This window comes from Haemaphysalis longicornis, unplaced genomic scaffold (assembly GCF_048455015.1).
Source record: "Haemaphysalis longicornis isolate Haplotype H1 unplaced genomic scaffold, Haemaphysalis longicornis Haplotype H1 scaffold_12, whole genome shotgun sequence".
Lineage (NCBI taxonomy): Eukaryota > Metazoa > Arthropoda > Arachnida > Ixodida > Ixodidae > Haemaphysalis > Haemaphysalis longicornis.
In genome coordinates this window covers 27,577,397-27,604,296 of record NW_027526225.1, presented here as the reverse complement: position 1 = coordinate 27,604,296, position 26,900 = coordinate 27,577,397, and the positions used below count along the sequence as shown (strand labels likewise).

Below are 26,900 nucleotides of genomic sequence, written 5' to 3'. Positions count from 1 at the left end.
CTGAAGAAGCTGTCGCGATACCACCCATTCTGTTCTATATCCTTGCAATTAACCCCTCAGACTGGGTCACTTTTCTTGGCGCATTTGTGTCTTTATCAAAACGCACTGGTATTTTCCGCAGCATATTTCTCGTTCTTTATATTACTCATTTATCCATAGCCATCTCATTGCTGTCTGTCTCCTACATCATTTATCTCTTGTGCCTTTACCATCTACAAAATGCTCGTTACCTTTCAATATCAAATCGTTACACAGCTCTCGCACATTTCACCACCAATTGAAAAAAAATTTGTTGTTGTAAACCACTGCAACCATTTTTTTCACTTTGTGTACTGAGTACGGATGCGTACTGATAAGTACTCACGCGTTCTCAATCCTCTAGTATTATATAATGATGTCACTTACCATGCCGTTGTGTTTGTGCCTATATGTTTTTCGCGTATTTCCAGTTCTTGTAGTAATATTGTTTCTACAGTTTGTTCAACTAGCACACAGATCGCTCATTTCACCACCAACTGAAATTTGTTTGTTGTTGTAAACCACTGCAACCATTTTTTTCACTTTGTGTACTGAGTGCTGATGCGTTCTGATAAGTTCTGATAAGTACTGACGCGTTCTTCATCCGCTATTATTATATAATGATTTCACTTACCATGTGGTTGTGTTTGCGCCTATCTTTGTTTTTCGCGTATTTCCAGTTCTTGTAGTAATATTAATTCTACGGTTTGTTCAACTAGCATTCTATTGCTGTCTTCCATTCCTAACTGGCGTGTTTTTAGCAATTTACCATTTTTGCTTTCTTATAGGAGGTCGCCCTAAGTTTTTATTTCCGAGCCTCCTTGTGTACACCATGTACCATGTAAACTTGTATGCGAAAGTTCGTTTGAAATAAACCTGAAACCGAGCAAAACCGTGTGAAATCAGTACTCCCGCAGCGAACTAGAAACTCTCCCTTGTGGCCTTGAAAAAACTCCTTTCGGAAGGCCTACAAAACCGCCCCAACTTTGCAAAACTCCATTCAAAAGAAATATATGCTTCCCTTGAACCTCCTAAAAACTCCCCTCGCGAGGCCTACAAAACGTAAAACTCCATGCAAAAGAAGTAAATGCTTCCCTTGAACCTCCTCAAAACGCCCGTAAAATAACATAAGTACTTCCCAAGGGAGCCATAATAAGCTCCTATTCAACCGCCTAAAAAGTCCATAAACATCACTTAAAAACGCCTTGAGGAATAAAGAATACTCCATTTTGACCTCCTTAAATTCTCCCTAACATTTCTTAACACTCCCTAACTACCTCCTTTCTATCACCTAAACACACCCTGTTATGAAGAGGTAAACAAAACCTCCCTGTTCCATGTAGTAAAAAAACTCCTACAAGGAGGATCACTAGAGGACAGGCGAAAAAGAACCTCTAGGGAGTATATGGGTGGAAAAAAAGTTTATAGTGTACGGCTGCATTGAGGTGGATGTCAATCTGTTTTTTATGTGCCATCTTGCGTTATTTCCGGCTGGCTGTGCACGTAGTCGTGGAGTGGCCTTGACGCTTCACGGGACCGCTGCGGCCCCCGCGCCACACTCTTTCACCTTTTCTCTTCCCTGTCCCCCGCAGCCGCCATTCTTGATCACGATGCGGGCGTGCGCCGCCAGGATATTCCGCTGGCAACGAATTCGGGGGAAAGACGCAACTAGCGTCAGCGTGTAACTACTTAAAAATCACGTGGCAGTGGGATGTAGTATTCACGCCTCCAACACAGCGCAATAGAAAAGCTCATCTTTTTTGCCCGCAGGAGGAGGAGCAAGCAAAAAGACGCAAGAAGCGGAGATACTACGGCGTTTTCCAAGGTCTGAAGTTCTTCGACTTGAGCGAAAAGCGGAAGCAGCGCGAGCGAGAAAGGCTTCGAGAAGAACTCAAGGACGTGATCGCGGAGCAAGCGGAAATCGACGAGTACGAGATCAAGACGGAGCCGTTCGCGTACAGGACGCGCCAGAGCTCGCTCAGTCCCCACACTCCACCAGGAAGGCCCGAACTGGAAGAAGCTCCGCTCCAAGACACGCTCCCAGATGTCTCCTTACCCGGTACTTCTATGAACGGCACAGTCTGTGACGACAGGCCGCGGAAGGCGATGCGCGTGGTGTACAGGTACATCGTCAGCTCGTCTAGCGACGACGAAGCATCCGCGCCCTCCCAGAAGCGAGCGCCTCTGCTTCGCCCCCGGGGCAGCCCGCCGAGCGTTGACGCTGCAGGCGTTGGGGCTGGCGGCTGGGACACATCGGATACAGACGGGGGTGGTAGACCAAGTGCGACGCTTGCAGAAGTCCCGACGTCGGCGCGTACGCTATCCTTCAACGACCCCGATAAGGGCTTCCAGGAGTCCCGAGCGAGCGCGGAGGCGGCACCGTCGACGTCGCTGAAGAAGCCAATCCTGCGAAAAAAGTGGAGAGAGAGATTACAGCGGGAACGCAGTATGTACCGAAGCTGGTCGGATCGCCGCAGTTCAAGTGCGGAGTCGAGCTCGAGCCAAGAAGGCGGTGAAGGTCGACCTCCACTCGCCGCACCGAGAAGGCGAGCATCAGGCGATACAGGTACGTTCTTCTGCATCTTTTATTACTGTCTGCTTTGCGCTGGTGCCGATGCACTGTAAAATGATTACATCCTTTTTGCCTATAACACCCTTCAACCCTACCAAAATACAAAAAACACCATGTGAAATGGTGTAAATAATGATAGAACAGCCTGTAAAGGGGTGTATGCTTGTGTTTTGCTAAGGTGTAATGGTGTTATAACCGACAAAACATCCTTAAGGGTGTTTTCCTTTGTTTTTTTTTTGCTAGGGTGGGAGGATGTTAGTTATAGCCAGTGGTTTACACCATTAAAAATGTATATAATTTTTCAGTGTGGCTAGACGTGCCATGGCTGAACTATGCTAGCCTGCAGGCTTTTGGCACTTAATACAGCCAAATAAAAATCCCTGCTATATTGCACTACAATGGTTTGGAACGGTGATCGTGAGTGTAGCATAAAATTGTTTTAATAGTTCCAAAGGTAACGTCTTTTTGAAGCCTACGCGCTCCATGTAAGCCATGTAAGCCAGTGGCGCGCACAGGATTTCAATTGGTGTAGGGAATTGGAGAGATGGAGAACCGGAGAGATGGAGAACCGCTGTAGGGGAGATGGAGAACCGCTGCACTTCGGTCGATGTGAAATACACGCGGCATTTAACATGGCTGGTGGCCTATTCCTCTACTCCTGCTCGGACCAATCGCAGTGTAAGGCCCCGTCTCTGCTCCCGTGCAGGTCTTACACCGCTTTCCACCATCTACAAGAGGCTGTCGTCCCGCGCTGGCAATTCTCCGGCGACGTCGCACCATGAAGGTGGCGACGCCGAACATGTTCCGGCCCAGCACACCACACCAGCGTCCCGTCAGCGTGAAGGTGTTCGCCGTCTTTCCTCGCTTAGTTCAGGATCCGGGCTCCGGGAGGTCGCTCACCCGAGCAGCGGTGGATCGGCGTTCTCGGTCTGGCACTCGACTCCGGTGCTTGGGAGGCCTCGTACCGCAGCCTCGCCAACAGGAAGCGACGGGGTGCAGGGCTCTTCACGCCAAATGTTCGCGGCGGGAGTGGACCGCCTGCTGGACGAGAACCAAAGAAGGCGAGCCCTGGACAGGGGAGACATCCGAGTCGAAGTCTCAATCACCACGCCAGGTACGTCGCTAAGCCCCCCGGTGGTGAAGCCGTTGATGAGCGAAAAAATGTAGAATTAAGGATATCTCACCTTATCCCATTCCTATCGGATTTATTAATTGGTGCCTCAGGGGCTTAAAGGGAGAGACAGAGAGAGAGGGAGAAACTGTGGTTGATTCCGCTGTCATAGGAATCGGTAAAACATGAAATTGAAATGCGCAGCGAAATCTGCACCTGACAATGATTTGCGGGTCCGTCGCTGTCATGTGAGTGTGCTTGGCGAGCGACGTCCTGCTGGCGGGTCGCTTCGGCAAAGCTGACTGGAGTCATTTCTGTGACGGATATGACGTCAGTGAAATCTTGGCGTATCCCGGCATAAAACACTTTCGTGTTAAAATATAAAACCAGAAAACAGACAACTCTAAGTATAACGCACTCTTAAAGGGACACTGAAGTGAATTTGTCAAGCTCCCGTTATTGCTTGCACTGCGTAGACTGGCTCAAATTAGCACACTTCTCATCGTTTATCCGGTTGACAAATCGGTAATTATTTTACACAGCGCGAAAGAAGAAAAACTACTTTGCGCGGTTTGCGGCGGCCGCAGCAACTAACGCTGTGACGTTGCGAGGAGGGAGCACCGTGATTGGACGATGCCCAAGGTTAGCAATCAAACAAGTTTCGGTTTCGGTTCTGTAAAACACAACCGATGGCGTTGTTGGATGGGCATTTTCAATATCTCAGTAATCATCGTACCGCGCTTCTGCCATGTTGTCGGCTGTAAAATGCGAAAGATAAGCCTCCCAGGACGGCTTGGAATCGTAGCATTCACTAGCCGAGGCCTACACAGTGCCTGAACGCCCTCCGCGTCCCCGCAGACGCTCAGATGCCATGCGCTTTTCCCCCATATTTGTAGCTTGCCTCACGCATGCCTGTATCTTAAAAAGCGTGTTCGCACCAGGCCAAGGGTCGGTTGATTCTGGCCTGTGCCCACTGTCCGCAATCAGTGGGTGCTTATGGCAACAGCACGCCAACGAGAACTCGCTAGCGCGCCAGTGCCAGCCTGCGCGCGTTCTGTGAACTAGTTCGTGGAGCAATGAACGTTGCGGCCCCCCAAAAAAGGTGAACTCAGTATAGAAAACATCGGTGGAGAACGAAAACGTTACCTTATAAAAAAAAGAAAGCACGTACCCGCGGGGATTCGAACTCGCGACTTGCAAAACAATTGCAGCGACATACTAAGCGCTCCAGCCCACTCGGCCACGGGGCGGGCTCTACTGACCGTGGTAATTAAAGGTATATATTGTATAACCACTTTACACTTTTATTTAGTTTCGGCATTTCAAGCAGCTTAGGTGACTATTTTTTGTTTTGCGCTCGTGCAGTAAGCATCCCCCAAGTTTCCACAATATATCAAGTCTAGCAATTGCATTTCTAAGACGGAAAAGCATTCGCAGATGCGTAGTCGTGCTGCTGACCGCTGTGCTTGTTCGCCCAGCGCAAGAAAGTGCTTCCCGTACCCTATTTTTACGCTGTACGGTAAAAATATCAGTTGATTTTATTTCCTTAGTACCTATATTGACTCCGCTGACTCTTCTCACGCCTTCAAGAGGCCTTATATTTTCCTACTGGCGCACCAGTCAGCGAAGCGTCGCATGTGCGCTTGTGCAGCGCTTGTGTGAAGCGACCTTGACTTGGAGCTAGATACAGTGTACAAACTAACCAAGTAAAGAAAGGCACATTCTTCCATTCACAAACGTGTCCTGGCTTCGTTTCAACTGAGCGAACGAATTGCGACGACCCGTCGGCGGCCGGCTGACGAAACGCTGGGCCGACTGACTCTATCTGAAGGCCGGGGAGCCGTGCAGTAGCGCAGCCAATTGCGAGCTCGGCTCCTCCCGACGTCACACGAAAACGCCACAGAAAATGGGCGAGCGTAAAGAGAGGAGGACAGCATTTTTGAATTAATTTTTCTACTAAATAAAATCGCGTAAACGCGCCCAGCGTGGTCGAAACATGGCCTGGGGACTCCGGACTACAATTTGCGCTAGTAATCCCGCAATGTTTATATATCACTTCAGTGTCCCTTTAAGTACTAAAGGTTGCTTCCCCCTAAGAATAGCCTGTATGCAAGGGTGCACCCTTTACAGGCCGCTTGCTTCATTGTACTGACGTCATTTTTGTAACGGATATGACGAAAGTGAAATCTTCGTGAATCCCGAAATAAAACGCTTTCGTGTTAATAAAATTTATTTGAGCACCAGTTGGACTAACGACAAGTGGTGACCAGCGCTTGGAGGGTGCCGGTGACCTGAGCTGCTCGTTCAGCAAGTCCTTGCAAGACTTGAGGGTCCGAGCTGCGTAACGCCGGCTCCCAGTGCTCTTCAGAAGAGATCAGAGGGAATGAGTTGTGGGGCCATAGCCAAATGATATGAAAGACTGTTTCGGGGGCTCCGCAGTCGGGGCAATGGGGACAAGGAAATACTGAGGGATAAATTGCATGTAGTTTGACGTGACAAGGGAGGGTATTGGTTTCGATAAGGCGCCAGTATCGTTCCTCTGCGATAGAAAGCGACCAGTGGGGTGGAGAGTAGCGCCGGCGAGAGAGGCGCTAGTAGCAGGTAATTTCCTGGAAAGTTAACAGGCTGTCACGGGCTGACTGGGCTCCATCGGAAGGGGTGCGACTTGGCCCAGCTCGGACTGTTAGCTCTTGAGCTGCAAGGTTAGCTGCTTCATTTCCTTCAAGCCCCGCATGGGCTGGAGTCCAAATCAGCTCTGCGTGGAAGGTGGGAGGATTTCGAAGAATTTTGAGAGCCTGCGGAGAAATGTTACCCCGGGCAAAATTTCTAACGGCCGTTTTTGAATCGATATAATAATTGTTGGGGTAGGCCGGTGAGTGAGCGCAAGTGCAATAGTCGCCTCTTCCTCAGTGGCAGGGGAGCGCGTTAAGATAGTTAGTGATTGGTAAGGGGGTGCTTTAGGATCGAAGAGAGCGGTGACTGCATAAGCGTTCTGGTGGCGATAACAAGCGGCGTCCACATATGCGGTGGTCGGGCCCATGGGGTATTTATGGGCGAGCACGCATGCACGATGTTCACGGCGTTCAACATTGTGCTCCAGGTGCATATTACAGGGAATTGGCCGAAAGAGTAGGAGATGGCAGGCGCTTGTAGGAGCTGTGAAATCCCCCTCGCCCCCTACCCCGAGACTATGTTGATTCCCTGTCAGGCAACATGCGCGCATTTCACCTTCAATTTTCACGTATGTGAATTCTACGCCTCTATGAACTGTACGTAAACTCTAATGCGGGCGTCGTCATATGCGTGCCGTACTCGTGAAGCTTGGCAACAACGTCAGGAGTCGTGAATTGCCTTACTCGCTCGCTGGCGCGCGGCCCGAACTCTCTCACCGTTAACTGCTCTTGCATACTATTTTCTCTCCCCTGCACTTTGTAAATTCTCATCTGGTTAACTACACCTCCTGCGTCCTGATCTCTTGCCTACTTTTCTTCCAGCACAACTCCGCCAGCACCCGGCCGACGCGTACGCTGTCGGGCCGCCGTGGCGAGCGAGTACGGCAATTTCACGACGCCCGGTGCTGTTGCCGAGCTTCACGCGTACGGCACGCATATCACGACGCATATCGCGACGACGGCGGAAGCCGGTATCGCGAGCGCAATAGCTGCGAAGCGCACTGCACGGAATTAGCAGTCTCACGGGCAGGGGGGGTGAGATTTGACAACGCCTATGAGGCGCCATCCTAGGAGATTGTGTAAGTCGGGAGGAATGCGTTCTCTCTCGTCAGTAAATTTCGGTGCATGAAGCCCGAGTGAATCTAAGATGGGTCTACCTCCAGGAGTGGTAGAAAGGCGGGAAAGTTGAATCATAGAGTGGGCTTCCATGAGCTCATCAGCCGTGTTATACATGCCTAGGCGTTCCAGTTTGGCAGTGCAAGTGCTTTGAGGGATTAGAAGCGTCGTTTTGTAGACCTTCGGATGAGACAATATACCTTAAGTTCTGTTTTTGTAGGATTAAGGTATGGGAGAGAGTATGTAATGCGACTTATCACGAATGCATGAATCAGTCGCAGATGCTCGAATTCGGTCATTCCCTTGTTGCGGGCTGTTATGCGACGGAGAAGGCCCATAGTTTAATTGACATGAGAGGTGAGTTTGGAGATGTATCGGGTGTTGGCACTGTTGTGTTGTATGATCAAGCCCAGTACTTCAAGTATAGAGACACTTGGCACGGAATTATTCTGAATTTTTATCGCTATGTCCGGAGTGTAGCATGACCAGCGGGGAGCAGGGAGGGCCCTGAGCTCCGACTTAGTAGAGGAGCACTCAAGACCGGCGAGTGCCTGCCGCTTCCGTGACTACGACGTCTGTGCCTGCTTGAAGCACCTCCTCAATTTGTGCATCACTACCTCCGGCGCACCAGAGAGTGATATCATCGGCATACAAACTATGCTTAAGGTGTGAGAATGGAGATAAGCGCTTAGGAAGATTAAGAAGAGCCACATTAAAAAGGAGGGGAGAGAAGACTGCTCCTTGAGGGGTGCCAACTGAGGGCATGGGAACAGTGTCGGATACTAGGTCAGCGACGTGGATTACAATAGTATGATCAGTGAGAAACTCCTTAATGTAAGTGTAAACTCGTTTCCTGGGGGTGAGTCATTGCCAGATTTCGGAGGATAGCTCTGTGTGAGTCTCTATCGAAGGCTTGAGGTCTAGGGCTAGACTAGCAGCCTTATCTACCTTATACGGTGGGATGGGTATCTCATGGTGGAGTTGGAGGAGGAGATCTTGGATCGAGAGACCCTGCCTGAAGCCTAGCATTGTGTGGAGAAGTGCACTGGCATGGGTGAGATGTTGAACTAGGCGGGTATGCATTATGTGTTGTGGGATTCTACATTCCACACACTAGTTATTTCCCACCCCGCAGCCATCCTCGCTCAGCAAACATGCCTTGGGAGCGCCGGCTGCAGACGGGTCCGTTGTTTGCGGAGACAGACAGACAGACAAAAGCAGGAGGCGACAAGGGAAAAACACCAATGGCAGCATTTATTGCGACGTGCAAATCAAACATACTGCATGCAGACTAATCGTAGGCCATAACGGTAACATTGGGAGCGAGGCATTAAACAACGCTAGAGATCAAGATGGTTCGACTCACCGATTGAATACCAGAGCAGCGGGGCGCCGCGCGTGCGAGCGCGGGTGCAGTCTCTGAGCTCGCCCGGAAGCGTCCCTTCGAGGCGCGTTCCCCAGGTCCGGACCAGCGCGCCGAGACGTCCGCGCGCTACCACATCCCCAAGGCAAGAGGCTGTCCTCTCGTCATGCGACAACCTACCAGACGTCGCCATTTGGTGGCGCTAGTGGAGCGTAAGAACTGGTTCTCGGGTAAGGCAGAGGGGAAACGGGTCACCTCCACCCGGCGACAACAAACCCTCCGGTCGCTGGCGCCCTCCCGTATGGCTCTCGTCGCGTGAGCGAGGCGCGTGGCGCAACGCCGGCCGCGATGGGAAGCTCGCCAGAAAGGGGTTCGCGTGTAAGTCGCGATCCCCACAGTGTTCAAGAACTTTTCCTACGCTGGAAGCGAGAGACATGGGCCTGAGATGTTCCAGTTTCAATGGTTTTCCAGGTTTCGGTATCAAGGTTATTTTAGCGTGATTCCACGAAGAGGGCAGAGTGGCTGTAGTCAAAAAGTGATTGTAAAACTGTAAGGATGAAGATGGAGTTGTCGTCCATGTTTCGGAGGTGTTTATTGGTGATACCCTCTTGTCCAGGCGCCGAGCCAGGCCGGATCTTCATGAGTGCTGCTGTGTCTTCTGTTTGTGAACTTTCTCTGTCCAAATCCGGATTACTATTGCCTGCGTATGCCAACAGCTCTATGGTGTCCCCTGGCGCTATTTGAAGTGTACGAAGCCGATCCAGGAGCCGATCATAACCGGGGAATTGTTGAATCACGGCCTCCGTGATCGGCTGCCGGCGGCGCGCCGGAGCAACGGCGCGCCGCCGGTAGTTGATCCGGTTGATCGCGGATGCCATGGTTGAATGATGTTCATAAGTCGAATATTAGTAGCTGTGCGCGAGTGACTGGGATCCAGCATGTGTTTAAGGAGGGCCCAAATACGCCTCATACTGGAGTTTCTTTTCATCTCTTCAAATACACTCCTCACTGTGCTCGGGCGAGCTCAAAAGTATACGCCTCGAGCGCGGCCTGTAGGGGCTAAGGTCCCTCTTAGTAGGGGCTAGTAGGGGCGCCACTGAAATCCCCCTAGCGGCCCGTTTCGAAAGCAGGCGCGGGAGTCCCCGGCCCGCTTCCCCCTGTCGCCGTTGCTTTTGGGGCTCGTTCAAGAGAGCGATTTACCGTTTGTCCGCATTCAAAATACCGAATAACGTGGAGCAGGCACTCTGTTCGCAAGCGTGGTGTGTTCACGAGAGTATAAACGTATATGACGCGATCTTAGTGAGATCTATATGAGCGCCGGGCATGTGTCACAGGCCGGCGTCCCGAAGCCAGCATTTGCATGCAGCTGATTGCAATTCCGCTGCCCTGAAATTTAGTGGCAGTGTCTCCGTAAGCAGTGTTTCCTCCGATGGTCATGTTGCGGCCGTACACACTATGATGTAAATCGACTTTGTGCACTTACAAAATCCAGCGGAGCACTCATACCTGACAGCACGCAAGTTACGCCTGCCAATATCACATATCAGATATTGATCAGTACCCTGAACAAGCCAATGCGGCATAAATTTCACAAACATAGTACGAATGAAGTACGATGGATAATGCAAAATTACACTCCAGAGTCAGCACACGATGACAAATTTAATGCTGTGTCGTCTTGTCCCGAGGTGAGCGCTCGCAAAGATTCATCTGTTACATTTATCCTCCACGAGAAGCGCGAAGATGGGCTTATAGAGATATCCGCGTCCCTGACCAAAATCTTCTTCGAAACATCGTATGACACGGGAGACTGCAGAATCTAGCATAAACCGAAATCGAGACCCTTATCAGATACGACACTCTTCCAACGAGCCCGTGTGTACGAGATTTCGGCGCACGTTAAGGATCTCCAGGTGGTCAAAATTAATCCGGAGCCCTCCACTACGGCGTGCCTCATCGTCTCCGTTGCGTCGGCGCGTTAAACCCTGCAACCCATCAATCAACTCTTCCAACGACACCTCGTATCGCTTGTGAACTGTCAACACTGTATTCTTCAAAAAATGCGTCCGCCGAGTGATCAGCCGTCCGTTGAAGGCGAAAAACAAACGAAAAGTGAACACGCAGCTTGTGTGTGTGGTTACTAAAACGTCCCCCCCCCCCCCCCCCCCCCCCGCCGTCTAGCGAAATATCAGTGCATTTCGCATCTAGTTGGTCTGGTGAATACTACCTTGCTCAAACAAACGTCTTTAGCATTTCAGAAGCTGCACTCAATTTTTTTTTATTCCCCTACGACTATTCTATTTATTTCTGACTTGCAGACCTTTCATTTTCTCGTGATTTCATTACATATACCTTGGTTCTTACTATAAGGCATAAGTGGTCACATATCTGACAATGCACAGGCTTTGAGTGTACTTAACATTTTCGCGTGGCTTATATTCCCATAAAAGGCACAAGTTTTTGTCAGCTATTGGGCTATCACATCCCCGAAACATATTTTTCTACGACGTACATATTCGAAGCAAAGCCGCATTTGTTTGCGCTGCAAAACGAACCAACCTCTTACAGTGCCAATATCAGGTCTAAACGAGGCGATCACTTGTGCTGACGTGTTCGAAGGTGACAGCGGTGATATGCTGCTGCCGTCGCCGACGCCCGCAAGAGCGGCCAAGAAGCGCCCAGAACCGCCTCCCCGGGTAGCTCTTGTTGGTGTTAGAGCGCTCTACCAAGACGCAGCTGTTTTTTTTAAGTGCCCTAAACGTGCAATTAGCTTACAGACGTCACCATAACAAGTTGTTTAGTGCGCGGAAAGGCAAAGAGAAGCGAAAGAGAACCAAAACACTGCATGACCACCTATCAGCCACGCAGCGCTAATCCCGCAAACGCCGCGGAGAAGCGGCGGCAGGCAGCGCAGCGATCGCGAATCTCGAGGCGTATAAGACTATCGTTGTAGCGAGGGTGGCTAACCCTACTTTAAGGCGTTTATTGTGTTTCTGCTTGCGCCAGCTACGCTGCATGCTGCGATAGGCCTCCCAAAGATGATGCAGGTGGGCGTCTACTGTTTCCTCGGGCATTTCAGGGTCCACGGGACTGTCATGAGCGTGTTTGCAATCAATAATTTGATTTACCCATGACTGATACGTATCAGAAGTAACCTCGATTGGCTCCGACATGTGCACTGCATAGGTTTTCCCAGTCTGTATGAAATCGTTGGCGGGGACGGCGGGCAATTTAATTGGATTCGTAGGGCGAGCTACTACGCAATGGTCGCTTCCTGGCGTAGGTGGCGTGCAGAGCTATTTAAAGTCTGTGAGTCCGCACGACAAGGAAAGATGCGGGGAGGTGCCTTTTTCCACGCTATTTCCTACTCTTGTAAGGGTAGAGGGATCGGACTGGACCGTAAAACGCTGAGCCTGGATGCGCTCCAATAGGAGACGACCCTTGCGAGTAGTGTGTGGTAACCCCAGACAGTGTGTGGGGCATTGAGATCGCCTAATATGATTAGAGGATGAGGTTGTGAAGCCTGAATAGCAAGGTGGAACAGTTGCTTGAATGTGTGTGAGTGCGCACGGGGGCTGCTGTATACGTTGAGTATATGCAATCTGGAGGCTTTCCGTTCAGGGGGGGTGTAAAGTAAAAGCAAATCATGTGGGATATCAATACTGCCAAATTCTAAACGTTCCCCGGGAAGGTCACGTTGGAACAATACCGCAGTGTACGCGTGTTATCCTTAGATTATAAGACAGGGATAACCCGTCAACTTGACGTTCGATGCGGATTCTTGTAATGATATCACGAGAGGAGCTTTTGGTTCTGTGGAAAGAAGTAACCGCAGGTTAGAACGCTTGCGGGTAAAGCCTCTGCAATTCCACTGCCAAACAGAAAATGAGGCGTTCGGCTTATCGTCACATTCACTAGGGGAAAGGGGGGTGTTTTGAGGCAAATTTCGGTCGCTGGTAGGTGCGACAATCCACCGAATGCAATTATGTATACCGGCACGTAGCGATTCAATGGTTGCCTGCATGGCTGCCTGGTTGGCGAAGAGGATTTGGTGGAGTTGTAAATATTCTTCCTTCGGCTGCGCGACAGCTGTTCTGCATGCAGCCTCGATCCCTGCGAGACGACGATCGTCTGATGTAGAGGGTGTGTCGGGGGAAGTGGGGTTAGCCGGGGCTTTGTGCTTTACAGGGGGTAGTGTGGAAATATCCTGGGAGGCTGGAGTTGGCTGCTCCGATTGAATGGGGGGAATCTCGGGATGAGAGTGGAGTTGTCTTAACAGTCTATTCTTGCGCTTCAAGGCTGCATTTTCTTGTTTCAAGGTGAGGATTTCTGCCCTGATAGCTTGTAATTCTTTAAAAATTCAGTTTGCGTATCAGGGGAAGATAGACACGCGATGGTAATGATGATGATAGAGCACTGGGAGGCGAGCGCTGGCAGCTCACCTCTGTTTTTTGTAGCGTGAGCTACACTGGCTGAGCTTGAGCAGTTTCGCGTGGCTCCTGGAGAGCCGTGCTGTGCATGCGTGAGGAGCAGTGGCGTCACACGGCGCACAGCTGGTGCACCGGAGCCACCGCCACCGCGACTGGATTAGAGTGGATTGGATTGGATTGGAAATCGTTTTAGCAGTAGTAAGCATGATAATCAGCTAATCCTAGACAACCAGGAAACCTAGGAATAACCAGCTGAACCTTAGCTCACGCTACGTATATCCTCACATAGCCGAGCTAAGCGACCGCTAATTTTTGACGGTGCCCGATGGAGGGAGCTGTGAGGCATCGAGGTGACATAGGGGATCTGGTCGTCCATTGGGAACAGTCTCCGAGGTCTTGCCAGGTGGCAGCGGAGGAAAGTCCGTGGCACAAAAAGACCCCGCGGCATGTCGGCGTGATTGGTAGCGCTTGGGACACGCCGCCGTTCCAGTAGCATGAGGGCCTTCACAAACGATGCATTTCGGAGTACACGGATTATTTTCTGTGGCTTTTATGAGTCCGCAGGTTGGGCACCGAGAGGCGGCTTGTCCGGTTGGGCAGACACTGCGTTGGTGTCCTGGCCGCCAGCATAAAGTGCCCGCTTCTGATTTCTTGCGAAAAGGCTGGAAGCGGTATGTTGCAGCGCGATAGCGAACCCAGTAAGGGACGGTGGGTCCATTTAACAGAATTTGGACAATGTTAGAGTCATTCGCCGCTCGGCGCACCGCGCCCCGCGGCGATCGGTGGGATCGCCGAACGTCCGCGGCCGGTTAGCGTAGGCTTAGCGTCGCGGCAGATATCTGATCGCCGCTTCTAAAATTAGCCCTGACAACAAGCCCTAGCACAATTTTTAATCACACTAACACCTACTTTCTCGCATGTGGAACTTTTTTTTAGCGATCAGATTGATTCGGAAGAGCAGCGACAAGCGTTTGCTACCGTAGTCTTCGCCGGTTCGAGCCGCTGAGTGCGCCGAGCTGGCATGCGCGGCCGGCGTGTGCGTGGACTATTTCCGAAGGCAGAAAACGCTTCACAATTGCCTGCTTTATCCATTTCTTGCGAACAACGTGCGGAATCTACAAATTCAGCTCAGCGACCGTCGTAGTTGATCGGGTGAGTCGAGGAACGAGCCGCAGGTTTCGCTTCAGCCATGGTCCCCCGCAGTCTCGCTGGCTGCGAGAGCAACGCAAGAACGCCAACTCCAGCTTTGGGGCGCCCGCTATTTCGGCAAAATAGCGTGCGCGCTAGACGCAAACCCAAAACCCCAAGGACAGCTTGGGTTCTGCGCATGCGCAGTACGACGCCCCAAGACGCTTGGGGGCCCCAGAGCGTTGGGGCCCCCTATTCTAAAACTCCCTAATAAGTGGCCGCGTGTCTTCTCGCTTCGCTGCAAATGTCGTCGAAACAGTGCAGTCTTCTGGCGCTCCTGCAACGTAAATGGCCCTGTCCTCTCTTCCGCCCAGCTGTCATGCTTTTCTGTTTCCGTCTCGCTCCTTTCACAACAAACGCGGTAGAGGTTTGCTCCAGTGAATGCAATTTTCCCGCGTTTTGCTGCTCGCGCACCATGTATGGGAACCGTTTGCTACTGTTGGACTTGGAGCGCCGCCACGCGGTCTGGGCTGTGGATCGACCTCTTCTTATATTCTTGGGCCAAATACAGTTAAACTTGGATGTAACGAACTTCTACGTAACGAATTCCTGTATTTAACAAAGTTTTTGATTCCCCACTGCCACCGCCGTTGAAGTCCATGTGTTTGCGAACTGTGTGTAACGAAGGCGTTGCGATGGCTAACCTTGATGTAGTGAATTCGCTGCGTTGGTGAGCCTTTTTTTGACATTTTTCTGAAGAATAGGCTAGAAATGCCGTAATTTAGCGAACTTCGCTTGCATCGCAAACTACCGTGCTTTTCCACGAGTGAGAGCGGTGTCGGCTGGGGCATAGGCCCGCCTGTCGGCGTGTAGTTTCTCGTCGCCGCAGCTACCTGTAGTGTCGGTTCTGTTCTGCTGCCAGAAAACGAAAATTGTGGTCTTGTGAAGACAAACTCGAAATTTTTAAGGCCGTCTCCGCCAGCGATAAAGAAGAAGGTCTCCGCCAGGTAACGTATCCCAGCTAGCAACCCTTGAACAATTTTGAGTGCGTAAAACAGCCTCAATTTCGCAAAAAGGCGCCCCTTCGGCATAAGTTGGGTACTTGAAACGTGTTAACGCAACGAAAAGTGTCAAAAGGCAAAAAGGATACTTCAGTTACGTTTGCGCTTACGGTGGTAAGTGACCTTGCTCCTTCGGATGCCGTTTAAGCTCGTGGGAAAGCAGCAGACGCAATCACGGAGCGTTTCACTGTGAAATAAATTCTTGAAGGGTGACTTCACCGTCACTGATGTCTAGCAGTCTGGTTTCGTTTTTGCTTCATTCCTGCAAGCCTCAACTCAAAACCTGCATGTAACGAAAACCTGGATGTAACGAAAAATTGCGATTTTTTTTTTTTTTTCAAATTCGCTATATCCAGGTCTAACTGTATTGCTTCCAACGCGTACTTCATTATTTGCTAACACTAAGTGGCACTATTGATAATTTTCTGGTCGGGAGTGATGTCTATTCGCGTCATAGTCGTTCACGCATCTTCGCTGACGTCATCGCGCTTAGTATTGGTGCTGGGAAGAAGCGGGGCGCGCACGGAGTCAGTGAATCCGCTGACCGAAAAGGCTGAAACGAGTCGGGTTGTTTTCGCTGAAAGTGTTTCGCCACTCAATTTAAGCACCACAGGCCTCCTTCAATGGCCGTTGAAAGACGATCCTTACAGGTTCCTTTCTCGCAACAGCGCACGAGTCTGTCGTGGAGGTGTGTGCACGGAGCCAAGGAGGGCCATGAAATTTGGAGTACCTAGGTTACGGAAAGTGCCCTGTAAGCTGGCTCACACCCTGTTTGTCAACAACTAACACCTTTACAGCCTATCATAAGAAAGAACATCCTTTGCAAGTGTGTAGTACACGATCACACACCATGCAAAATGCTGCATTTTTGTGTTTTTGTTAGGGTGTAAGGGTGTTATAAGCGACGAAACACCCTTTAAAAGAAGTATTCTCTTGTTTTTGCTGGTGTGTAAGGGTGTTATGTACAGCGCTTTACACCTTTAAAGTTGTAGATCTGGTGCAAGAGCAGTTGTAAGCCTACCGTAGCGGTGTTGGTCTGTTAATAATTATCAGGCTGATGGCGATCATGATGATGTTTTGTTTCTGAGCCAATCTTCCGAGCCTATATAGACGACCAGGTTTTTCTTTTGGCAGTGCCTATTCTGTGGAGCAGACCAGAGGGTGATGTGCAGGTTTATTCTGTGGACCGTACTGGTTTGGTTCATCCTTACTCGTCTAAAGCAACTTAAAAGATGCCAATTCACCGTTATTTACAGGAATAATGCGTAGAATTGACTAACAGGTTTATTCACTTGAAAAGGAAATAAAATAACTGCTAGGACTCAAGGGCCTAGCGCCAAATCCCAATACTCTACCTCTGTGCCACGGAAACAGACGAGCCGAGTCCTTTTAGCAGTAGCTGAAAACAGAACATAACCCTGTGGTCTGGACCGCAAAATAACGCTGAACATTATTTGCTCGTTTGGTTCACAGAATAGGCAGTGCGTTTTCTTTTCGCGGGGCTCCAAACCCGGCGAGAGTATACCGCTGGAAACTTTGCCAAACATGCCTCGGTGCTCGCAGGCCGGCAGGCGTCCGGTGCGGGAGCCGCCCATGGCACGGGCCAATCGGACACCGCGCAGCAGGGGACCGCCGACTCCCAGCGACGCCGTAGAACGCGCGGCTCCCTGCAGCGTGGTCGGCCGCGAGCGGAGAGCGGTGCTGCTAGCTCGGACTCCTCTCGTCTCAGCACTGCCCACAGGTGATCCCGAGTTGACGCGTATACGCTGTGAAGTGATTTACACCCTGAATGGTGTCAATCCTTTTACTCCATTGCGCGGGAAGACTACAGTATTCTGCTGCTCCTGCCACGTACCCGCCTCTCCTGTTGCATCCGCCCACCTCTCACGCTGCACCCCTCTTCTCTCAGCCCATCTATTGGACTTTTGGGGGTTTCAATTTTGCCGCGTTCGCACTGCTGCGCCATCTATTGTGACTGCTGGGACTTACAGCTCGACCTCGGTCGCCAGCCTTGTTTGTATTTCGCGGTTCAAACGGTTCTTTTCAACGCATTTTTCAACGTATTTTTAAAGCACAGCTTTACTACTTTGGTCCAGCGATTTCGTGGAGGATGTGCAAATGAACTTTTGACCCGAGACACACCCCCGGGCGACACACCCCTCGAAGCGCGTCGCGTGATTCCCCGGGCCCGCTGTTGGCGCATGCGGGCGCCGACAGCGGTCGCCGCCGCCGCTGCGGCCGAAGCGGCCAGCCACCCCCGCAGCCTCCCATGCATGCGGCGCTGGGTCGCTTCGGGCAACGTGACTCGTCTCGCGCCCGGCGAAGAGGAACGGTGCGTTCGCCATGAATGAACGCCGCGTTCTCCCGGCCTCCTCCTGTGAGCGTTGCATGGAACCGAACGGCTTTGAGACGTGGTCGGCAATGCAGCTAAATCGAAGGTTAACCAAGCGAAACCAAGACTCAACCAGGCTAAGCCAAGCTTTTGCTTTGCATATCCAAGGTTGGCGGAGCTACGCCGCAGCCATTTTTTTATTTTAAATTCCAAAATTCAGAACATTGCTACTTTTACTTGAATTAACACTGCAAACACCAGTTATGTATTGACCTTCTTCCTTGAATAAGCCTAATATTACCTTTTTGCAAAACAGTCTTGACAAATATGCAGCATATTTATAGATTTATTAAATTGAAAGTGTTTCGCTTATATAAACGTCTCACTCAATAATTCACCTTATCTTTTGGTTGGGAGGCTCAATCGAGGGACAGACAGTCATACAGATATGCATACAATAATTGGCCGCGTATCTGCTCCTTTCGTTGCAAATGTCGACGCAAGACGATAGTCGACTCGCCCCCCTGGCAAGTAAATGCATCCCTTCTCTTTACCGCTCACTTCTCATGCTGTTCCTCTCCCGTCTCGTTCCATCTAAGATAACACACTAGAGGTTTGCTCAAGCCAATTTAACTTTACTGCATTCCGCTGCTCTAAGTCGGATGCCTCGATGCCAGCGCCGCCATACGGCGGAGACGCTCGTGAATTGAGTCGCCTTACTACAACTTTTATAGAACCATGTTGCCCTACTCCACGAGCGTTCCACTCGGAACGCGGAACCTAGCTAGTGGAACCTTTCGTTGCTGTTGCCGTTTGATTTTTTTTAAATTCCGCCAGGTACCACGGGTAACAGCAGGCGACGGTTTTCTGCAGTTGATGCAGTATTTTATTTGCTATCGCAAAAAGCAAGCATCTGTAAATTTTTGATAAAGGAACACTGCAAATATCACTCATGTATTGATTTTCGGCCTTATGTTTGAGTAATGTCTTGTTCATCTTCAACAGTGTTTATAAGTATGAACATTGACACCGGACTTCGACGTTTAGATTTGGCTGTGGGTATATAAGACTATTGCTCAGCCTTTGTTTCACTTTCGCCGGCTGGCTGAATCGAGTGACAGACAGACATACATACAGACAGACCAAAATTTCTCCGTTCAAGTAGCCCAAGAAAGACTAGCGTCTTTAAAATTTTCGCGTTTGAGTAGCCAAGACAGACTGTCGTCTTTAGAAGCCCTCCCTGTATTTCCTCCCGCAGGAGCATCGTGGTCCGCATCGGCCAGGGATGGAGCCGTGAGCGCGTGCTGGTGTCCAATGCTCCCTCGGTGACGTCGGCCATCGCCAGCTTCTGCGAGCAGCCCCCGCAGGTGTGCGCAAATACATATTTATATATTTATTTATATATTTATTTAATTATTTATTTATTTATTTATTTATTTATTTATTTATTTATTTATTTATTTATTTATTTATTTATTTATTTATTTATTTATTTATTTATTTATTTATTTATTTATTTATTTATTTATTTATTTATTTATTTATTTATTTATTTGAATCCCAAGTGCGCGTCCATTCAGTCCTTGCAGGAGTCATGAGGACAACATGCAACTTTAATTTGAAAGACGTAGCCTGCGGTTACTTACTGAGCTTCATTTAAGCCATCAAAAACGTTTTAAACCTTAAAAACGCAAGAAATGTTTAAAAAAAATTCGTTTCCCGCTACAGTGACACAATATAGGCAGGAGTGACGCAATAGATGCCAGCACTAAAAAACATTGCTATCATTGCGGTAACAGCACGTTAATCGGGCGATACGGTCAAAGGGAACTAGAGGCCCCTGCAATACAGCTGTTGAAAACCAGGAGGCAGACGCGGTAAAACTAGCACCGGTTTATTAAGACTTTCGAGCGGGCGATTCGGTCGAGGAAGAAGATAGCACGAGCCTCGCTGCCTGTGCTGCTGCTGATGGCCTCAAACTCTTCTGCTTCGTCTTCCTTTCAACCAGATCACATTTTGTAACAAGCTCCGGGCCGGCCAAATAATAGGGATCTGGTTGACTGAATTCTTGATTCTGGAATACGTTCTTCGCGTACAAGTATGAAGCCTGAAGACCATGCGATACCTAAATCGGTCGACTAGAACTGATTCCCACGGTGGTACACACTTCACGTAGACGAACTTTTCCATCTCTTCCCCGAAAAGTTAAGTCCCTCGTCAACGTCTGTCAATCGGCGTGTCTATCCTTAACAATCGCAGTATCTATAAGTTCGAAAGGAACTGAAGATTTCGTTGGAGTTACATCTGCGGTGGGTAACTTGTGCAGGTGTTCGCGCTGACGCAATCGGTTCCATCGCCTGCTCGATCGATGCTCTCGATGTTTCCATCGCGCACAAATGGTTTCTGATAACGAAGCTTCAGGTTTTAAAGTTGAACATAAACTATCGAGGAAAGCCGTTGGGTAAGGGGCAGAAAAACCTCTTTCAGTTCGGCAGGCACGATGCTTCCGGGGAAGTTCTTCAACTGCAGAAGCCATCCTACCCCCAATATTCCTTTCTCGTCGAGGTAGACGTCGAAACTTTGCAGCGACGGAACCGTTCTGCTGACCGTCATTCGAAACGCGTCCACTGGCGTTCGCTGGACCCATTACAATTCGGGTATTCTGTGTTTCTTTCGCTGGTTGGTAACCTCTTCGTTCAGATGTCTGAGTCTTGCAGGTGGTTGACGTAAACGCACTTTCATCACGTGTATTGTCAATATGTTCGCTGCGTTCGAAATCGGTGATGTTGTCGATGTCTTCATCGTTACAGGGCTTATGACGATTCGGGCCCCTACGAAATTCAACAAGGTTACGTTCACTGCCTTTAAATGTGGCTGCAGTGAAGGCTGTTGGGCCCTTCTAATCTTCCTGTCGATGTTTTCGCTTATCTTGGAGTCCAATGTGGTCGAGCTCCCCAAAGGCTTTCCTCACGGATTCACTCTCTTCCGTTGTCACGTGCATGGTTGCCACCGCTTCTGATTCAGTGTTTGGCGAGGTACAATTCGCGTCTTTTTGCACTCTCCTCCCAAAAAGCGCTTTCTGGGGCGTCTCTGATTCAGCCGCAGAGCTGGACACCGTCAACAGTTTTTCTGTTGTTGCACGTTTCCAAGTTGGATCACACAAAGAAGTAATATGACGCCCTTTGCAATTCCGGCACGAAAGCTTTCTTGCACAATCCTTGGAGCGGTGGAAGGGCCTGGCGCAGCGAAAGCAACATCCTTTTTTCCGCAATTTGGCTTTCTTTTCGTCTAATGAAAGTCCAGCCCGGCAATCACCTGTTGTGTGGCCATTGGACTCGCAAAAGAGACATCCATGGTGGTATATCTTGACCGTTAGCGTGGAGGTAGGACCTTGAATGTTGTCCTTGGCTTCGTTACGGGGTGCCTGAGTTTGAAGTTGCGTGTCGATTCTTGCTCCAGTAATAATGGAAGTAATTTCCCGACTCCGTACTTCTAGCTTCAACAGGTCAAGCAATAGCGAGAGTTCATCGGGCCGTTGACCTCCCGGTTCTCGTGCTGGTACTTCCTTTAACGTTAGTTCGTTGAACTTGAGCACGAGCTCACGGGGCAGAGTCTGCAATAGTAGAGTCCTCAACATAATTCCGTAGGCCGCGACGTCCACACCGAGATTCTTCAATGATCTCATGTTGGTCTGTGTCCGATCATGAAGTGCCTGAAGGCCAGTCAAGTCGTCGCAGGAGGTCACTTTAGATAGGTTTAGCAAGTTGCTCATATGCACATTGATTAACAAGCTTTTATCACCAAAACGCTGCTGCAGTAGTTCGATGGCTATGGGGTAGCTCTCGTTGGTTGTCGACAAGCCGCCAACGATGCCTTCCGTTTTCCCCTTCAGATAGCTGCGCAGGTACTTAAACTTGTCCACATTGTCTAGCGATGGATTTTTATGTATTGTTGATTCGAATTGGTCCCAAAATTCTGGCCAGCGAATAAATTCTCCATCGAAAGTCTGTATGTCGAGCTTCGGCAGTCGAATCTGGACTCTTTCGCGGGATGGAGCGACCTCCTGACCTGCACTAATCGCCGAAGGGCACGTGGCCGCAAGTTTTCTTTCCGATCGATAGATCATGCGATCGATTGAGTCCTGGTAATGTTCTGCTGTGGCAAATCCCTCGTCTAGCTCCTCATCTGGTACATGCTGCTCTATCTCTTTGTCCAGGTCGGCTAATACAGTCTTCTTCTGTTTGAGTATGTTGAGGTGTTCATTCAGCTCACCGATAGGTAGTGGGTTACCATCCAGCAGTGATTTCATCTCGTTAATGATCCTTGTCGTTGATGCGCGGTGCGTCCCACGTTTCCGTTTCAAACGGTCCATGGTGAGGCCCGGTACGTTGATGTCGCTCTGTCGCTCTGTTGATTCGATGCGCCGCTCGAGGTCCGGGGTGCCCTTTTCAATAGTCTTACCTCATCGTTAGGGGTCTTCAACTGTGTAAACCTTGCATCCTGGTCACGGCACCAAAATGTTGAAAACCAGGAGGCAGACGCGGTAAAACTAGCACCGGTTTATTAAGACTTTCGAGCGGGCGATTCGGTCGAGGAAGAAGATAGCACGAGCCTCGCTGCCTGTGCTGCTGCTGCTGGCCTCAAACTCTTCTGCTTCGTCTTCCTTTCAACCAGATCACATTTTGTAACAACAGCCGCCCAGTAATTGCTGTTGGCCGTGGTATATAGCTCGGCGGCCGCCAATAGCACAAACAAGATGTTGTGACGTCAAAGAAACGTCGCCGAAAAGTGTCTGCGGGTCGCTACTGCGTCATGTGTTTTCCTTAAAGGGACACTGAAGTGAATTTGTCAAGCTCCCGTTTTTGCTTGCACTGCGTAGACTGGCTCAAATTAGCACACTTTTCATCGTTTATCCGGTTGACAAATCGGTAATTATTTTACAAAGCGCCAAAAAAGAAAAACTACCATGCGCGGTTTGCGGCGGCCGCACCAACTAAGGCTGTGACGTTGGGAGGAGGGGCGCCGTGATTGGACGATGCCCAAGGTTAGCAATCACACAAGTTTCGGTTTCGGTTTCGGTTCTGTAAAACATAACCAATGGCTTTGTTGGATGGGCATTCTCAATATCTCAGTAATCATCGTACCGCGCTTCTGCCATGTTGTCGGCTGTAAAATGCACAAGATAAGCCTCCCAGGACGGCTTGTAGTTGTAGCATTCACTAGCCGAGACCTACGCAGTGCATGAACGCCCTCCGCGTACCCGCAGACGCCCAAATGTCATGCGCTTTTCCCCCATATTGGGAGCTTGCCTCCCTCATGCCTGTATCGTAAAAAGCGTGTTCGCACCAGGCCAAGGGTCTGTTCATTCTGGCCTGTGCCCACTGCCTGCAAGCAGTCGGTGCTTATGGCAACAGCACGCCAACGAGAACTCGCTAGCGCGCCAGTGCCAGCCTGCGCGCGTTTTGTGAACTAGTTCGTGTAGCCATGAACGTTGCGGCCCCAAAAAAGGTGAACTCAATATAGAAAACATCGGCGGAAAACAAAAAAGTTAACTTACAAAAAAAAAAACCACGTACCCGCGGGGATTCGAACTCGTGACTCGCAAAACATTTGCGGTGAATTCCTAGCGCCCCAGACCGCTAGCCCACGGAGCGGGACGCGAATGCCTTGCTAATATAGGGTATATATTGTACAACCCTTTTACACTTTTATTTAGTTTTGGCATTTCAAGCCGCTTAGGTGACTATTTGTTGTACTGCGATCGTGCAGTAAGCGTCGCCCGAGTTTCCGCAGTAGCTCACGTCTAGCAATTGCATTTCGTAGACGGAAAAGCGTTCGCAGATGCGTAGTCGTGCTGCTGACCGCTGTGCTTGTTCGCCCAGCGCAAAAAAGTGCTTCCCGCGCCCTAGTTTTACGCTGTACGGTAAAAATATCAGTTGATTTTATTTGCTTAGTACCTATATTGACTTCGCTGACTCTTCTCCCGCCTTCAAGAGGCCTTATATTTTCCTACTGGCGTACCAGTCAGCGAAGCGTCGCATGTGCAGCGCTTGTGTGAAGCGACCTTGACTTGGAGCTAGATACAGTGTACAAACAAACCAAGTAAATAAAGGCACATTCTTCCATTCACAAACGTGTCCTGGCTTCGTTTCAACTGAGCGAACGAATTGCGACCAAGCAATTTTTTTTAACCTCCTTGATTGCGACGACCCGCCGGCGGCCGGCGGATGAAACGCTGGGCCGACTGACTCTGTCGGCCGGGGAGCCGTGCAGTAGCGCGGCCGTGGCGCAGCCAATTGCCAGCTCATCCCCTCCTGACGTCACACGAAAACGCCACAGAAAATGGGCGAGCATAAAGAGAGAAGGACAGCGTTTTCGAATTAGTTTTTCTACTAAATAAAATCGCGTAAACGCGCCTAGAATGGTCGAAACATGGCCTGGGGACTCCGGACTACAATTTGCGCTAGTAATCCCGCAATGTTTACATATCACTTCAGTGTCCCTTTAAAGTCTCCATGATTGGAATACAACCGGAATCAGCACTATCGGGACGAAGCAGCCTTTCTAATGAACCAACGTTTTAAAGCAGAGCTTTACTACTTTGGCCCAGCGGTTTCGCGGAGGACGCGCAAGTTGACCTTTTGACCGCAGACACACCACCGGCAACACACCCCTCGAAGCGCATCGTGTTTTTCGCCAGGCCTGCTTTCGGCGCTGCGCACACGGCCTCGTTTTCAGTCGTTGTGCTCATACGAGCCGCGGCCGCCGCCGCGGTCAGAGCTCCTTGATATAGGAGTTGCGAAACTCCCCATAGGCACCATGCATCAAAAAGTGGCCCTACGATTGGTCCACTGTTTCGGATTTTGTTTTACAGTGGCGCCATCTGTTGGTGACAAAATAAACTATACAACGTGCTTCGCCTCTCGACGACGGACTGGGCGAAAAATGGTATTTGAGTGCTTACGTAAGCTTGTCATGCCAAAGGAGTCCAATGTGTTTAACTTTGCAAGTGTTTTATATACATACGAAGCAAGAGTAGTAAAAAGAAATGCTACTGTGGGGTCAACCATCGCTTTCGCTCTGTCGTCTGCTGCGCGTCATCTTCGGTCTTCTGGCGGCAAAAAAAAAAAAATAAATAAATAAAAAGTCGCTTTGACGGCTTTGTGCAAGCTGAAAAGGATTATTTAGAGCCGCTTGATCGGCTACTGGATTAGTTTTGACATACAATGTGCTGTAGCCCAAACGATAACTGCACATTTAATGCTTCAGGTCGGACCTGTGTTGTGGCGAAAAGCAAAAACGCCCGTGTGTACGAGATTTCGGCGCACGTTAAAGATCCCCAGGTGGTCAAAATTAATCCGGAGCCCTCCACTACGGCGCGCCTCATCGCCTGCGTTGCGTCGGCGCGTTAAACCCTACAATCATCATCGGACCTGTGTTGTGCCGGAGTGCCCGCACAAGCGCTAATTGGTCGAGCCAGTTGCGCGGACGCAGAAGCAATCGCAACCTAAAAACCGGAGTTAAGATAGCATTCAATAACTTGCGAAACCACAAAAATAAACAATTAAGCATGTTTGAAACAAATTTTAAAGTTAAATTGTCAGTTTCAATAATTCGTATGATTTTTGGGTAGTGCGTGTGGTGGCCGCGGCGGTGCCACTATATGCACAATCCAAAGAGGGGAAGGGGGGTGGGGTCCAGGTGCGGGTCATTTTTTGAAGCGGAGTTTCGTAACTCCTTACATCGAAAAGCTGTGGTCCCCATGGGGGTGAAAAATTTGAACTTTGTTATAGAAAAATCTTATGTATGAGTTTTTACAAATACGTCCAAATGAACACATAAAAGATAGTTTAAAATAGGTTTATATTTGTTTAAATACAACAATGATGTAGTTGAACTGTCTGAAAATCGCTTTTTTATACGCTCAGATAACAAAACGGCCGAGCTCAAACGCAGAAGCTGCAGCCGCAGACGATGGTAATGTAGCAGACAACAACGGCGCCAGTCCCGCAGCCGACGTGGGGGGCCAGAGGGCACCGTTCGAAGATTTCTCCGCGCGTTTAAAAGGGCTCAGACTCCGGCTAGGCCCAAAAGTGGCATTTCGGCTTACTACCGCTTTCACGAGCGACTCAAATGACGATGGATAGTGCAAGTCCCCCCCCATTATCAGCTCCTTCCCTGCATGTGACTTCTCTGCGCGCTGTTTTATTTTGTTGACTGGTAGCACGCTGCCGCTGGACCATCGTGCGCCCTTTGACGGCAGCAGCAGGATACGTTCCGTGTGGTTCACGTTTTATTGTTGGTAGCGAAAGGTGTTGTTTTCATACGTGTTCGCGCTTTTGATACCCTATGCAAACAGTTAAGCACCGTACGTATATATACGTACGGCGCTTAACTGTGGCTGATAGTACTTCAGAACTCCTCCAGTTGGCGATTGCGCGTCCGCACACTCTGACCAGTGGCTATTGGAAAGGATCGAGAGCAGACATTTTGCTTGCTTTAAAGTTCCGTTGTTGTCCGCCAAGCTGTAAGTAGGTGTAACGAGCAGAAGAGGATACTGTTATGCCCGCATGCTCAATGCGATGAAACGTAAATCGGTTCTTTGGCTAAGCGATACATTTCATCCAAAGGCGCAGCTGCTGAGTGCCTCCGGTGCCCCGTACCACATGGAACCTGAGGACATGCTGAGTCAGCTACTTAAGCTGTGTGGGCAGGAGAAACCCGTGACCTTCGACGAGGCGCTGCGACTTGGGTGAGTGGGCTAAAGCAAGCGCGGTCTTGCTCTGATTGATTGATTGATTGATTGATTGATTGATTGATTGATTGATTGATTGATTGATTGATTGATTGATTGATTGATTGATTGATTGATTGATTGATTGATTGATTGATTGATTGATTGACGATAGTTTAGGTGCTCATCTTGGGGCACCCATTTGGTGGAAGGCTACCCAGCCTCCTGCTAAGCATTACTAAAAAAGCGAAGACGGAAGTGAACCGAGTTGCAAAAAGAGCAAGAAAAAAAACTGTGGTTGATTCCTCTGTCATAGCAATCGGTAAAACACGAAAGTGAGACGTGCAGCTAAATCTGCAGCTG

At 49.7% G+C, this 26,900-nt stretch overlaps 1 protein-coding gene across 5 annotated transcripts in view; it reads left to right on the top strand.

The window, feature by feature from the left end:
* Positions 1 to 26,900, top strand: part of LOC144162522 (uncharacterized) — a 112,072-nt gene that overhangs the window by 32,341 nt on the left and 52,831 nt on the right. For 4 of the 5 annotated variants that reach the window (XM_077693088.1, XM_077693087.1, XM_077693089.1 and 1 more), the window contains exons 3-8: positions 1,611 to 1,697; positions 1,789 to 2,584; positions 3,297 to 3,704; positions 17,035 to 17,212; positions 19,062 to 19,170; positions 26,434 to 26,555. In XM_077693088.1, the coding sequence (XP_077549214.1) occupies positions 1,611 to 1,697; positions 1,789 to 2,584; positions 3,297 to 3,704; positions 17,035 to 17,212; positions 19,062 to 19,170; positions 26,434 to 26,555 (1,700 nt within the window). The remainder of the gene's footprint in view (positions 1 to 1,610; positions 1,698 to 1,788; positions 2,585 to 3,296; positions 3,705 to 17,034; positions 17,213 to 19,061; positions 19,171 to 26,433; positions 26,556 to 26,900) is intronic. The other variant, XM_077693090.1, reaches the window with a different exon arrangement.